Source organism: Equus asinus, chromosome 17, assembly GCF_041296235.1.
Source record: "Equus asinus isolate D_3611 breed Donkey chromosome 17, EquAss-T2T_v2, whole genome shotgun sequence".
In the NCBI taxonomy this organism is placed as follows: Eukaryota; Metazoa; Chordata; class Mammalia; order Perissodactyla; family Equidae; genus Equus; species Equus asinus.
Window position 1 is genome coordinate 37,758,633 of NC_091806.1, and position 15,270 is coordinate 37,773,902.

General features: G+C 37.9%; 1 protein-coding gene across 1 annotated transcript; it reads left to right on the forward strand.

The window, feature by feature from the left end:
- The first annotated feature begins 549 nt into the window (after positions 1-549).
- Positions 550-14,717, forward strand: OOSP1 (oocyte secreted protein 1). Its single transcript, XM_044750455.2, has 5 exons — positions 550-625; positions 10,235-10,416; positions 12,369-12,466; positions 13,613-13,741; positions 14,606-14,717. Exons 1-5 carry the CDS (start codon positions 550-552, stop codon positions 14,715-14,717), a joined length of 597 nt encoding a protein of 198 aa, XP_044606390.2.
- Positions 14,718-15,270: the final 553 nt, after the last annotated feature.

The window sequence follows — 15,270 nt, forward strand, 5'->3', positions numbered from 1 at the left end:
GTAATCCCCAAATTCCCAGGGCTTGGCCTTCTCAGGTGCACAGGACAATTAAATTCTTTTACAGTTATTTTTTTTAATGCTCAGACAAGGAGAGAGACATTACAGGATAATAGGGAGTTTTAATGAAATAAGCCTTATTGCATAAAAATAACTCCATGTTTGATGATTTAGACTCTAAAGAAAGTGAAGCAGAGCCTTCTGTTGACTTTGGATCATATCTAAAAGACCTGCCTCCTATACTTCAATAGTCATCACTACAATTTGTGTGTGAATTTCACGGGCACTTTTCTAGGCTCACAAAATTCATTGTTCCATGAGGACACTCAAATAGCACATTTTGCTTTACCTTTGTTCACATTCTTTGATATTTGAATAAAAGTGTTAGGTTTATATAATGAACTAATGATGTATTTATGGCATGTGTGTGCTGTCCAGGGTTGGTAGTTAATTACTCACACTTGAGTGTGGTTCAGCTATTTTGGCTTATAAGGCTGACTCTCCTTCCGGCTTCCATTTTCCTGAGTGGGATTTGGTTTCCGATCTGGGCCAATGAAGACCTTCTTGGGGTTAAGAGGTCTCTTTCTCCTTTTTTCTATGATATGGACCTGTGCTCAGGATTGGTCAGGTATAACATATGATTTGGAGAATAAGAATTTCTGAACAAGGGCTGAAGGATGGGGCTTTCAATGTGGCTTTTGGATTATTCACAATTTTGGTCTAGTTGAATCCTAGAAATAGCCAAGGATGCATAAAGTGGAAGTTTCTTTTAGATGCTTGATCTTCGCATGTCATGTTTCTCTTCTTGAATTCAAGTACTGAGGCTAGAGAATGTGCTCAAATTTGAGAGTTTCTTTCTTTCCTCAACTCCTCTTCTCTTCTGACCCCTTTCAGACCATGTCACATTCTTGAGACTCAAATAGTTGAAGTGGGTTGAATATAAGGAGACTTCCATGGATGGTGGCAGGTCCTCAGGACCCTGTGGAGAGTGACATACAGGAAGGAAACCTTATCAAGGGCTCAGTTGTCCTTTACATTTTTCTTCATAAATCCATTTTGTTTGAGGGGAAGCATCTAGCCCTTCCTATGTGGGGTGACCAACTGTCAAGTCACCTATTTGACAAGACCACCCAGATCTGCTGTGTGAGTACTCATAAGGATCTCAGTGCTTATAAGGATCTTTTTTTCTTTCCTTTATTTAAGGAAAATTTGTAATATTTAAAAGGAAATATTTAAAACAGACCTCTATAAGGAGTCATAAATATTCATTGACCCGCTGTTTTGTACCGTCTCAGCCCATCAATAATAATGCTATTGGCTAGAAATGCCTGGGAGCACTGACCTGGGTCTCAGGCTGAGCTACCCACAGACATCTCCTCTTTCCAAACCAATGTTATGACTGGACCGGCTCTTTTGCTTCTTATTATGATTGCAAAATGCCCTTCAGCAATAACCATTAGGGAACTTTGAAGAACAAAAGTATTGCTTATAGGCCCTGGAGTGTAAAAGTCATACCTGGGGCCACATAGAGAGGTTGCACGTGGAGAGAGAGAGAGAAAGAGCATGGGCCTAGGATTCTGCTTTTATTGGGGTCGAGGGTGGGCATCTAGGGTTTTGTGAATTTAAAACATAAGAGTGGGAATTTAAAGTGCCAGAAGAGAGAACAAGAAAGGAAAAAAATTGGTCCAAATGGCTGGTTCTCTAAATCAATTGGGATTTCTAAAACAAAGGAACCTCATGGTGTAGGGTTGGGGACACATGTCCTTGCTCTTTATCTAGTTGTGTGGCCTGCAATGTGTTTATTCAAGATTTCCTTCATTGAAGTAGATGCCTCTTTGAAATGGATGCCTTGGCAATCAAAGCTTAAGTCAGGTGCCTGCATTACAGAAAGAAAAGCCAACTGTCAGGGCTTAAAATTTACACACTTTTCAGCTTTATTAGATCCATAATAATTTGCTACATTTGCTTAAATTTTGTTTTCTGATAGAAGTAAAAGTTCAGATAGAGTTGAAGTCCTCATGGCCATCCCTGATGCCTTTCTCTTCCTTCTTTGCCCAGATGTGAGTTTAGTAATTATTCATTTCTGTGTGCATTTTATAATTTTATGTCAAAGTTATGGATCCATAAATGTTTTGCAGGCATTTAAACTTTTATTTCTGCTTTATTCTACAGCTTTTTATTGTTCAAAATTAGAGATTTATATGTGTAGCTTTGATTTATTTTAATTACTTTACAGTATTCTATTGAATGAATCCTTCATAAATTGTTTCTATTTTCCTGTTGATAGATAGGATTTTTCCAGTGCTTGGCTGTTACAGGTATTGTTTGTACTTGAGCATTTTTCGCATGCCCAGGAATGGAATCATGAGGGCACAAGGTGTGCAGATCTGAAACTCGACTCTCTCTTGCTCTGTTGTTCTCATAGTGAGTCAGTTTACAGCATTCCTAGAAGAATGAAAGTACTTCTTTCTTCTCATTTTTGCCAATACTTGGTGCTTGTAGACGTCTTAGTTTTTGACAATGTGTGAAATAATAACAACTCAGGCTTCAGATTTTTTTAAGATTTTTATTTTTACATAATTGTAGATTCATATGCAGTTGTGTAATACATGACAGTTGCATAAAAAAATAGAGAGAGGTACCGTTCACTCCGTTTCATCCAGTGATTCATCTCGTAAAACTGTAATATAATATGTCAGGACGTTGACATTGATACAGACAAGTCACAGAACATTTCTGCCACAACGAAGATCCCTCATGTTGCCCTTTGAGAGCCACTTCTGCTTCCCTCCTGAACTCCTCATGCCAACCCACCCCCTCCCATCCCAGTTTTTTTATCTTTGGCAAGTATAAATCTGTTCTCCATTTCTATAATCTTGTCATTTCAAGAATGTTACATAGATGGAGTCATACAGTGTGTTAATTTTGGGGATTGGCTTTTTCCACTCAGCATAATTCCCTGGAGATTCGTCCATGTTGTTGCATGTATCAATAGTTCATTATTTTTTATTGCTGAGTAGTATTCCGTGGCATGGATGTGCCATGGTGTTCTTTAACCATTTACCCATTGAAAACCATCTGGGATGTTTCCAGCTTTGGCTATTACGAATAAAGCTGTTATAAACATTTGTGTACACTTTATGTGAACATAAATTTTTATGTCCCTGGCATAAATGCCCAAGAGTTCAATTGCTGGGTCATGTGATAGTTGTATGTTTAGTTTTTAAATAAATTAGGAAACTGTTTCCAGTGTGGTTATATTATTTTACATTGCCACCAGCAATGTATGAGTAGTCCAGTTTCTCCATGTCCTTGCCAGTATTTGATGTTATATTTTTATTTTAGCCATTCTGATAGGTGTGTAGTGACATCTCGTGATTCTAATTTGCATTTCCATAATGGCTAATGATGTTGAACATTTTTTTCATGTGCTTGTTTGCAATCTATATAGCCTCTTTGGTGAAAAGATTGTAGGTTTATATAGTTTCCATTTGGCCAGTGAGTTTGCAGTATCCTCTGAGGCTCCTTCCGGTATCCTAAATGCAACAAAGAGAATTTATCTTGAGTGAGGACAAGATAAATAGTCAACCTGACTCTTCTATCTCATGTCTTACCCAATCCTGTAATTTCTAGGTTATTCTAAATCTCTCCTCCTGGAACCTAGCCCAGATAGAAGATTATATCAGAAAATTGTTTCCTTTCCCAGATTAAAAAAAATTACTGTCCAGGCTTTTCAAGTTAGAAGGGGAAGGATAAGGCACTATAGACACTCAGTTTCTATAAAAGCCTGGCTGCTCGGTTTTAGTCTTCTGGACAAGTCTTTATTGCTGCATCAACTCGCAATGCCTCCTTTTATATATCATGAAGCTGGAGACACAAACAAGGACTTGCATAGAGGACTTCAGTTCGACACAGGAGATCAAACATGCTCTCCACTTCTTTTTTTTTTTTTTTTTTTTTACTGAGTTATTGATAGGTTACAATCTTGTGAAATTTCAATTGTACATTAATGTTTGTCAGTCATGTTGTAGGTGCACCACTTCACCCTTTGTGCCCACCCCCCACCCCACCTTTCCCCTGGTATCCACTAAACTGTTCTTAGTCCATAATTTTAAATTCCTCATATGAATGGAGTCATACACAGATTATCTTTCTCTCGCTGGCTTATTTCACTTAACATAAATCTCTCAAGGTCCATCCATGTTATTGCAAATGGAATGATTTTGTTCTGTTTTGCAGCTGAGTAGTATTCCATTGTATATATGTACCACATCTTCTTTATCCATTCGTCTGTTGCTGGACGCTTAGGTTGCTTCCACGTCTTGGCTATTGTAAACAGTGCTGCAATAAACATTGGGGTGCATAGGACTTTTGGGATTGCTGATTTCAAGCTCTTTGGATAAATACCCAGTAGTGGGATGGCTGGATCGTATGGTAGTTCTATTTTTAATTTTTTGAGGAATCTCCATACTGTTTTCCATAGTGGCTGCACCAGTTTGCATTCCCACCAGCAGTGTATGAGGGTTCCTTTTTCTCTGCAACCTCTCCAACATTTGTTGCTATTAGTTTTAGATATTTTTGTCATTCTAACGGGTGTAAGGTGATATCTTAGTGTAGTTTTGATTTGCATTTCCCTGATGATCAGCGATGATGAGCATCTTTTCATGTGCCTATTGGCCATCAGTATATCTTCTTTGGAGAAATGTCTGTTCATGTCTCCAGCCCATTTTTTGATTGGGTTGTTTGATGTTTTGTGGTTGAGTTGTGAGAGTTCTTTATATATTATGGATATTAAGCCTTTGTCAGATATATGACTTGCAAATATTTTTTCCCAGTTAGTGGGTTGTTTTTTTGTTTCAATCCTGTTTTCATTTGCCTTGAAGAAGCTCTTTAATCTGATGAAGTCCCATTTGTTTATTCTTTCTATTGTTTCCCTTCTCTGAGAAGGCATGGTGTCCGAAAAGATCCTTTTAATACTGATGTCAAAGAGTGTACTGCCTACGTTTTCTTCCAGAAGCCTTATGGTTTCAGGTCTCACCTTTAGGTCTTTAATCCATTTTGAGTTTATTTTGGTGTGTGGTGAAAAAGAATGGTTAATTTTCATTCTTTTACATGTGGCTTTCCAGTTTTCCCAGCACCATTTGTTGAAAAGACTTTCTTTTCTCCATTGTATGCCCTCAGCTCCTCTGTCAAAGATAAGCTGTCCATAGATGTGTGGTTTTATTTCTGGGCTTTCAATTCTGTTCCATTGATCTGTGCACCTGTTTTTGTACCAGTACCATGCTGTTTTGATTACTGTAGCTTTGTAGTATGTTTTGAAGTCAGGGATTGTGATGCCTCCCGATTTGTTCTTTTTTCTCAGGATTGCTTTAGAAATTCGGGGTCTTTTGTTGCCCCATATGAATTTTAGGATTCTTTGTTCTAATTCTGTAAAGAATGTCATTGGGATTCTGATTGGGATGGCATTGAATCTGTAGATTGCTTTAGGTAGAACAGACATTTTAACTATGTTTATTCTTCCAATCCATGTACATGGGATGTCTTTCCATCTCCTTATGTCGTCATCCAATTCTCTCAGAAAGGCCTTGTAATTTTCATTATATAGGTCTTTCACTTCCTTAGTTAAATTTACCCCAAGGTATTTTATTCTTTTTGTTGCGATTGTGAATGGTATTGTATTCTTGAGTTCTTTTTCTGTTGGCTCATTACTGGAGTATAGAAATGCTACTGATTTACACAAATTGATTTTATACCCTGCAACTTTGCTGTAGTTGTTGATTACTTCTAAAAGTTTTCCAATGGATTCTTTGGGGTTTTCTATATATAAGATCATGTCGTCTGCAAACAGCGAGAGTTTCACTTCTTCCCTCCCTATTTGGATTCCTTTTATTCTTTTTTCTTGCCTGATTGCTCTGGCCAGGACCTACAGTACTATGTTAAATAAGAGTGGTGATAGAGGGCATCCTTGTCTTGTTCCTGTTTTCAGGGGGATGGGGTTCAGTTTTTGCCCATTGAGTATGATGTTGGCTATGGGTTTGTCGTATATGGCCTTTATTATGTTGAGGTAGTTTCCTTCTATGCCCATTTTGTTCAGAGTTTTTATCATAAATGGTTGTTGGATCTTGTCAAATGCCTTCTCTGCATCTATTGAGATGATCATGTGGTTTTTATTACTCAGTTTGTTGATGTGGTGTATCACGTTGATTGATTTGTGGATGTTGAACCATCCCTGTGTCCCTGGTATGAATCCCACCTGATCCTGATGTATGATTCTTTTGATGAATTGCTGAATTCTGGCGGCCAAAATTTTGTTTAGAATTTTTGCATCTATGTTCATCAGTGACATTGGCCTGTAGTTCTCTTTTTTCGTGGTGTCCTTGTCAGGTTTTGGTATCAGCATGATGTTGGCCTCATAGAATGTGTTAGGAAGTGTTCCATCTTCCCTAATTTTTTGGAATAGCTTGCAAAGGATAGGTATTAAATCCTCTCTGAAAGTTTGGTAGAATTCCCCAGGAAAGCCATCTGGTCCTGGGGTTTTATTCTTTGGGATGTTTTTGATTGCTGTTTCAATCTCTTTCCTTGTGATTGGTCTGTTCAAATTGTCTGCCTCTTCTTGAGTGAGCTTTGGGAGATTGTAGGAGTCCAAGAATTTATCCATTTCCTCTAGGTTATCCATTCTGTTGGCATATAGTTTTTTGTAGTATTCTCTTATAATCTGTTGTATTTCTGCAGAGTCTGTTGTTATTTCTCCTTGCTCATTTCTGATTTTGTTTATTCGAGCTTTCTCCCTTTTTTTCTTTGTAAGTCTGGCTAGTGGTTTGTCAATTTTATTTATCTTCTCAAAAAACCAGCTCTTTGTCTCATTGATCCTTTCTACTGCCTTTTTCGTTTCAATAGTATTTATTTCTGCTCTGACTTTTATTATTTCTCTCCTTCTGCTGACTTTGGGCTTCATTTGTTCTTTTTTCTCTAGTTCAGTTAGGTGTGCTTTAAGGTTGCTTATTTGGGATTTTTCTTGTTTGTTAAGATGTGCCTGTATTGTGATGAATTTTCCTCTTAATACAGCTTTTGCTGTATCCCATATGAGTTGGTATGGCATGCTATCATTTTCATTTGTTTCCAGGTATTTTTTTATTCCTTCTTTAATTTCTTCAATGATCCATTGCTTGTTCAGTAGTGTGCTGTTTAGTCTCCACATCTTTGTGCCTTTCTCAGCATTTTTCTTGTAATTAATTTCTAGCCTTATAGCACTATGATCTGAGAAGATGCTTGTTATTATTTCAATGTTTTTAAATTTGTAGAGGCTTGCCTTGTTTCCCAACATATGGTCTATCCTAGAGAATGTTCTATGTGCACTTGAGAAGAATGTGTATTCAGCTCTTTCAGGGTGGAGTGATCTATATATGTCTATTAAGTCCAATTGTTTTAGTTTTTCATTTAGCTCCACTATTTCCTTGTTGGTTTTCTGTCTGGCTGATCTGTCCATTGATGTGAGTGGGGTGTTGAGGTCCCCTACTATTATTGTGTTGTTTTTAACATCTTCCTTTAGGTCTGTTAATAGTTGCTTTATGAATCTTGGTGCTCCTGTGTTGGGTGCATAGATATTTATAAGCATTATATCTTCTTGATGAAGTGTCCCTTTGATCATTATATATTGTCCCTCTGTGTCTCTCTTTACCTGTCTTATTTTGAAATCCACTTGGTCTGATATGAGAATTGCAACATCTGCCTTTTTTTCCTTGCTATTTGCTTGAAGTATTGTCCTCCACCCCTTCACCCTGAGTCTGTGTTTGTCCTTGGGGCTGAGGTGTGTTTCCTGGAGGCAACAAATTGTTGGATAGTGTTCTTTAATCCATTTTGCCACTCTGTGTCTTTTTATTGGAGAGTTCAATCCGTTCACATTGAGAGTGATTATTGATGCATGTGGACTTAATGCTGTTAATCTGTCACTCATTATCTTGTTTTCCTGTGTTTCTTTTCCTGTGTGCTTTAGACTACCCATTTAATACTGCAATTTCTTATGCTGGGTTTCTTAGATTTTTCCTTATTTATGATTTGTGACTCTGTTCTGTACTTTATTTTAGTGTCTACCTTGAAGTTTGTATTTAGAATCTCGTGTATAATATAGTCTATTCTCTGGTGGTCTCTTACCTACTTGACCAATACTGATTTAGACCCTTTGCTCTTCCCCTCCTAAATAATTGTTTTCATTTTTTATTCCAACTCGTCTTATTCATTTGTAGTTAGAGTGCTAAGATCGTCCTTGTTTTGGTAGTTTCCTTACCTTTACCCTAATGCTATAATTGAATATTTGCTATCCTGTTCTGGTTCTATCCATCGGTCTCCCTAGTCTGTGGATTGTGTCCCCTTTCTCCCTTTTTTCTTTTTTCAAGTATGAGAGCCTTCTTGAGGATTTCTTGTAATGGAGGGCTTTTAGTTACAAATTCCCTTAACTTTTGTTTGTCTGGAAAAGATTTAATTTCTCCCTCATATCTGAAGGAAATTCTTGCTGGATAGAGTATTCTTGGCTGAAGGTTTTTATCCTTTAAAGCTTTGAATATATCACTCCATTCTCTCCTAGCTTGTAGGGTTTCTGTAGAGAAATCCGCTGACAGTCTGATAGGGGCTCCTTTATAGGTTATTCTCTTTTTTTTTCCTTACTTCCCTGAGTATTCTCTCCTTATCATTCCTATTTGCCAGCTTTACTACTATGTGCCTTGCAGTAGGTCTTTTTACATTGACAAATCTAGGAGATCTAAAACCCTCCTCTACACACATTTCTCCATTGATCCCTAGATTTGGGAAGTTCTCTTCAATAATTTTGTTAAGCACACTTTCTGCTCCATTTTCCTTTTCCATATTCTCAGGAATTCCTATGATCCTTATGTTCTTACTCCTCATTGAATCCATTATCTCTTGGAGATTTTCCTCATTTTTTTAAATTCTTAGTTCTCTTTCTTCCTCTGTCTGGTGCCATTCAGCCTGTCTGTCCTCGATTATGCTAATTTGCTCCTCTATGTTGTCTACATGGGCATTCAGGGAATCCGTATTCTGTTTTATCTGGTCCATTTTGTTTTTCATCTCAAGTAATTCTGTTTGATTCTTCTTTATGATTTCAATCTCTTTTGTGAAGTAACTCCAGAACTCGGCTTGTTTCTCTATCTTTCTCTCTACCTCATTGAGTTTTTTGATTATAGCTGCTCTGAATTCATTATCACTTAGTTTACCTAATTCCAAGTCCTCAGGACTTAATTCTGTGTTTTTATTGTTTTCTTTCTGGTCTGGGGCTTTTATAAATTGCTGGATGGTAGAGGCGCGGTTTTTTCTCATGGTGGTAGAATTCAGTTGCAGTTACAGCCTGTCACCACTAGATGGGGTCGAGAGCGGCGTGTTAGCTCTCCGCCTTCGGGGCAAGATGGCTGCGCCCACTGGCTTTGTTAGGGGGGAGGGGCTGTTACTCACACGCGCTGGTCTGGGTTCAGATCAGTTCTGTTCTCTGGTCTCCCAAGGCCCTTGATTTATGGGGTCCCTGCAGATGGAAGCTTCCCCCCCCCCCCCCCCCCCCCCCCCCCGTCAGTGCGTCTTCACTGAATCAGCAGCAGGAGTCCTGGATGATCCCCCCGTCGCGCTGCCCCTCCCCTGCTCCTTCCCGACCCGCGCCGCAGCGATCGCAGACTCTAGGGGAGGGAGCAATGTTCTCTCCCACCGTTCTAGTGCCTCTGAAGGTGTAAGCAAAGTTTATGATCTCCACCTTCTTGGTATTGTAGGTCTCTAATGAACTGGCATTATTTTTGTTCTTTGAAATTCAGTTCTTCCAATCTTTTGTTGTATTTTGGAGGGGAGAGAATCCCAGGTCAGCTCACCCCGCCATTTTGCTCCTCCCCCTCTCCCATGCTCTCCACTTCTTAGCATAGATGCTATAATATAGACAGATTCTTATGATGCCAGCTTTATAAAAGAAGACTGGAGAGTTGGATCTTAAGATCTTATTTTGTATTGACTTCACATACGGATTCACTTAAGAGGCTCTTTGAAGGATGTGTGCTTGTCTGGGTATTTTCAGAGGTCAAAGCAAAATATAGAGACCACTTTTTGCAAACTTGCTCATTTCTAAGACACGTTTTATTTGAGTGGAGGGATGATCTCTTCGTTTGTATTAACAGGCTGTGCTAAATTTTTCTGAGCTGATTTATGGAACAGCAATACTAACAGAAAGTTTCTCTTTTCTCCTTCTTAGCTGTGCAAGTACAATGCACCAGCTTTTGGTTCTATGCCAGGATTAAACCCACCTTATTCCACAATTTGTATATGAACCCTGATGAAGCATTTTTAGGAGATGACTGTCCTGTCACTGGCATGTGGCAGGATGTTTACTATGAGTTTTTCTACCATCCTCGTGACTGTGGCATCATAATCAAAGTAAGAGAAATGGCTATTTTACCTAAAACCTGGTTCCTTCAATAGGTCCACAAACCAGAAGTCGCTAAGTTTCTATTGTAATATGGCTGGAATGATTTCCCTAATAGTCAGATTCAAGACAGAGCAAATTAAGAAAGGAGATGCTAAATAGTTTTTTTCTTGTTGGGAAGGAACTACAAACTCTAATGTGCACCTCGTAGATACAAAACTCAATTAGTGATGGAACAGACCAGGGAGTTGACAGGTTTGAGAGGAGAAAAGCATTTTCGATGCATCACAAGTTTACCAAGCAGTTTCCCAAGCTAGTGACATACTACAAATCATGAATTTTGGCCAGGAGCAAACAGAAGAAGGGAGTAACACTAGCCAAGCACCGAAATGAACACTTTACCAGCCACAAACCCCATTTACCAGATATTTTAGTGTGCCTTATTGGGCACACTGAAAGATCAATTATGCAAACCACTGCTAAAAACATAATTGGGATTCTGGCTTCATTAAAAAAATTTAATGGCTAATGAAACTTCACTATAACATTATTTTGTTCACTATCCCAAATGCAATTTTAAGAGAAGTAATAGAACTTTGTCAGGTCTAGCTGAATGTCACAGACTGGGTTCCACAGGAAGCAAAATTTGAGATGGAATTGAGCATGAAGGATGTTTATTAAGAAGTGTCCAGTTTTATGCCAGTACCATCCTGTTTTAATTACTGTAGCTTTGTATATAGTTTAGTTTTTTCCATATATGGCTGTAGATTCAGTGTCTCTGTGGGAGGAAGTGAGTTCAGGATCTTTCTATGATGCCATCTTGAACTGGGTGTAGTATAGTTTGAAATCAGGATGCATGATGCCTCCAGCTTTATTTTTCTCAGGATTGCTTTGGTTACCCAAGATCTTTTGTAGTTCAATAGAAATTTTAGGGCAATTTTTTCTATTTCTGTGAAAAACGCCATTGGGCTTTTTGATAGGGATTGTATTCAACATATGCATGGCTTTTGGTAGTATGGACATTTTAATAATATTAATTCTTCTGATCCCTGAACATGAGATACCTTTCCATTGTTTGTCCCTTGAATTTCTTTTATCAAAGTCTTGTAGTTTTCAAAGTACAGTTCTTTTACTTCCTTAGTAAAATTTACTCCTAAGTATTTCATTATTTTTGATGCTATTGTGAACGGGATTTTCCTTTTCAGATGTTTTATTGTTAGTGTATAGACACACAACTGATTTCTGTATGTTGATTTTGAATCCTGCAACTTTACCAAATTCATTGATTAGTTACAACAGTTTTTTAATTGAGTCTCTAGGATATTCTATCGATATGACCCAGCAACTCCACGTTTGGGTATATATCCAAAGAACATGAAAACAGAATATCGAAAAGATATCTGCACTCTCATGTTTATTGCAGCATTATTCACAATAGCCAGGAAATGGAGACAACCTAAATGTCCATCAATGGATGATTGGATAAAGTTGTGGTACATATGTGCAATGGAATATTACTCAGCCATGAGAAAGAAGGAAATCCTGCCATTTGTGAAAACATGGATTGACCTTGAGGGCATTATGCTAAGTGAGATAAGTCAGACAGAGAAAGACAAATATTGTGTGATATCACTTATATGTAGAATCTAGAAAAGCCAAACTCATAGAAACAGAGTAGAATGGTGGTTACCAGGAGCTGGGAGGTGGGGGAATTGGGGCAATGTTGTTCAAAAGGCACAAAACTGTAGTTAGAAGATAAATAAGCTCTGGAGATCTAATGTAGGTATTGTGATTATAGTTAACAATCCTGTGTTATATGCTTCAATATATACTTCTTGTTTCAGTGAGAGTGTGTCCATTTTTAGAGAGCTTGAAGGATCCATAAATTTCTATTCAAATGCCTTTAAGTTTCCTGAGACACTTGAGAAAAACATCTGTTTAACACCTTTCATTGTCCCCTTAGACTCTCCAGGAGACTCTTCTGCTTAAAACTAAAATCAAGTATATTTCAAGAAACTCCAGTGACCGAGCTGAAATGCCGCTGTTGTGTGTTGTCCGAAAGTGAGTATGGCGTGCCAGACTCTCGTCCTGGCCTCTGGCTTCCTCTTTACCTTCCAGATAAGAAACCAAACCTGATATATACCAATTATACCTTAATTTTTAAAAAAAGAAAAACCAACTTGAAAGGTTAAATTGCCTAACAGGGGAAGCAGGACACAAAATCCTAATGGGAAAACCAATCTGTTGATCCCTGGCCGTGTATTCTTTCAAGTTATTACAATTGTCCCCTAGGATATAGGAATACTAGGAATAGTGAAAAATGGAGTGATGATGATTCACTTTTTGATACAAGTATCAGGGTTACTGAAAACCTCATAGATCTTAACTAGCCAAGTCTGGTTATTGTAGTTTTAAGTTTGAGCCAACATTTAACATTTCTGAAGGAGATAAACAAGAAACAAGGTCTAAGGGATATATGAACTCACCAAGGAGTTAAGATCAGCAGGTATTGTGATGGGCTGAAGATCTAGGGAGAGAGATGGAACATGCCAGAACAAGATCCACAGGTTTAGATCTCTTTTTGTATCTTAGTGACTGAAACTTTTGAGAAAGTCTAAGATAATCAATCTTTCGATCATAACAGCTTTGATCAGTTCTTAGCAAAATTCTAATACTTGGCAGGACTTTCTTTGGGCAATTTTTCTGTAAGGTTTTTCTGGTTAAAATCTTGAACTGAGATTTTTCTTTTTTCTCTCAATGATTACAGAAGGGCCACATTATGTAGGGTTCTTCTCACAGATTATAGCAATAATAAATAGCTAACATTTATTAATCATTTGCCATTTTCCTGCACTGTTCTAAGCACCTTCCCTGTATGATTGTGTTTGTTCTTCATGACAACTCAAGGAGGTAGATACTATTATGCCAATTTATGGGTGAGGAAATTGAGGCACAGGGAAATTAAGTTATTTGCTGAAGATCATTTGCTGGTAGATGGTGGGACCGGGAAGTGAACCCAGAGTTTGATTTCTAAGCCCATGCTACTTAGCACTACAAACACTGCCTGTAATGTACTGGAATACCAGTAGAAATCAATACATCTACTAGGAGTAGGAATTTGTCCCCAAATTCAGCCTTGTCAATGCTAGGGTCTAAATATATCTTTAGCCTCATATGGTATTTCTCCATTTTCTTGTCTCACTTTAGTCAGTACCCTCTTTTAACTAAAGTTGAAAGGAGAGATAATAAAACCAGCAGTGCTGCCAAATGGGAAATAAAAACAAAAGCGATCATTGCAAATGAAGATGCGGAAGTTGCTTTTATAACGCGGCCATGGTAAGGGCACTCAGAACTAGCATTTTACGATTTTGTCCAGGCATGTCCTAGATAAGAGCCAATACAACTGGCAAGGAAACGTCATGTATTTGTATTAAGATGCATTATGCCTAAATAACTTCCAGTTCAGGAATGGTAAATTCATGCATTTTCTGTGTTTGTTGAAGGTGTTGCTGATCATAGTGGTTTTGTTAATCTGTCACTAACTGGTAGGGATCCCATATAAATAAGAGCTGTCTTTCTTGGGCGTCATATGAAATTCTATGATCAATGCAAAGGTAAAATATCCATCAATTCCAATATCAACAAAGTTCTGAATCTCAAAAAAATAAGTGTCAAACTGTGCTTACAAAGTGGTGGTTTAGATATGTTGATAATCCCTGGGGAAGTGAACTCAGATGTGCCGTAAAGCTTGGTTGCAACTTCTTCCAGGAAGGGCCAAATGCCTATAAGGCAGCACAGTTCTTCATTCTTGAGTCACAAATGAAGGGATATTACAGAAAGCCCACAGGTATGTTAATCTTTGACTATTAACGAAGGGATGGAGCTATGTTTTACGGAGAGTACCGGGATATTCTTAGAACATTTCGGATGTACTTCATAGCTTACAGAGGCAAAAGCATCCTTATTCACTTATACATGCATTGCACTTGAATTGTTATACACTTGATATGGTCTTAAGGATAGATCACTTCCTTTCTTTTAAATTCTTCTCTTCCCTTACCTTCAATCTGTACCCTCTCCCCCATCCCCATCCCCATAGGTATAAACTGCTTTACTTATGACTACCAGGCTCTTAGCAATAGCTGCGTAATGTTTATATTGGGACTGGTTTTATTTTTTATTGTCTTTCTTCCATTTCAGGGAGAATCTGAATGTTATATTTCCTTGTGTATCAAATGATGGAACTCTACTGCAAGAGAAAACTTGGGTTGTTCACCCCTCTAACCAGAGGCAAATCAGAAGTGCCTGTTAAGGACGGAGAATTTAATGTGCTATTTTTTAGAAATCCGAGAAGCTAGTGTGGAACTGAATGATACTCCAATTCTCTTCCATTTAAAAAAAACTAATTGGCAATTTTAAATAAATGGCATGTTGCCTTTTTATATTCCCTTTTCTAAAAAGTCACTGCCCCTGCTTTTAACTTTGTGGAGACTTATTTATGAATAAAGTGTGTCCTACTACATGGCTGTCTCTAATTATTGAAGGGCTGATCACCATCATTTTAACCTTCGATGATCACTATAAAGAGGTTTTTAAGGGTAAAATTATTAACTCTGCTCTGCTTAGAGGCTGAGTCATATCCTTAAAATTTAGTCATAGTTGGACTTGCTAATAGTATATATTCATTTATTTATTCCACAAACATGCCCTCTTGGAGTTTATATTTTAGTAGGAGACAAAAAAACCAAAAAAGTATATTCTATAGTATTCCAGGAAGGGGTAAATGCTGTCAAGGAAAATAATACAGCAGAGAAGGGAGATTGGGAATATTTGGGTGAGAGTGCTCTTCTAAACATGGCATCAGA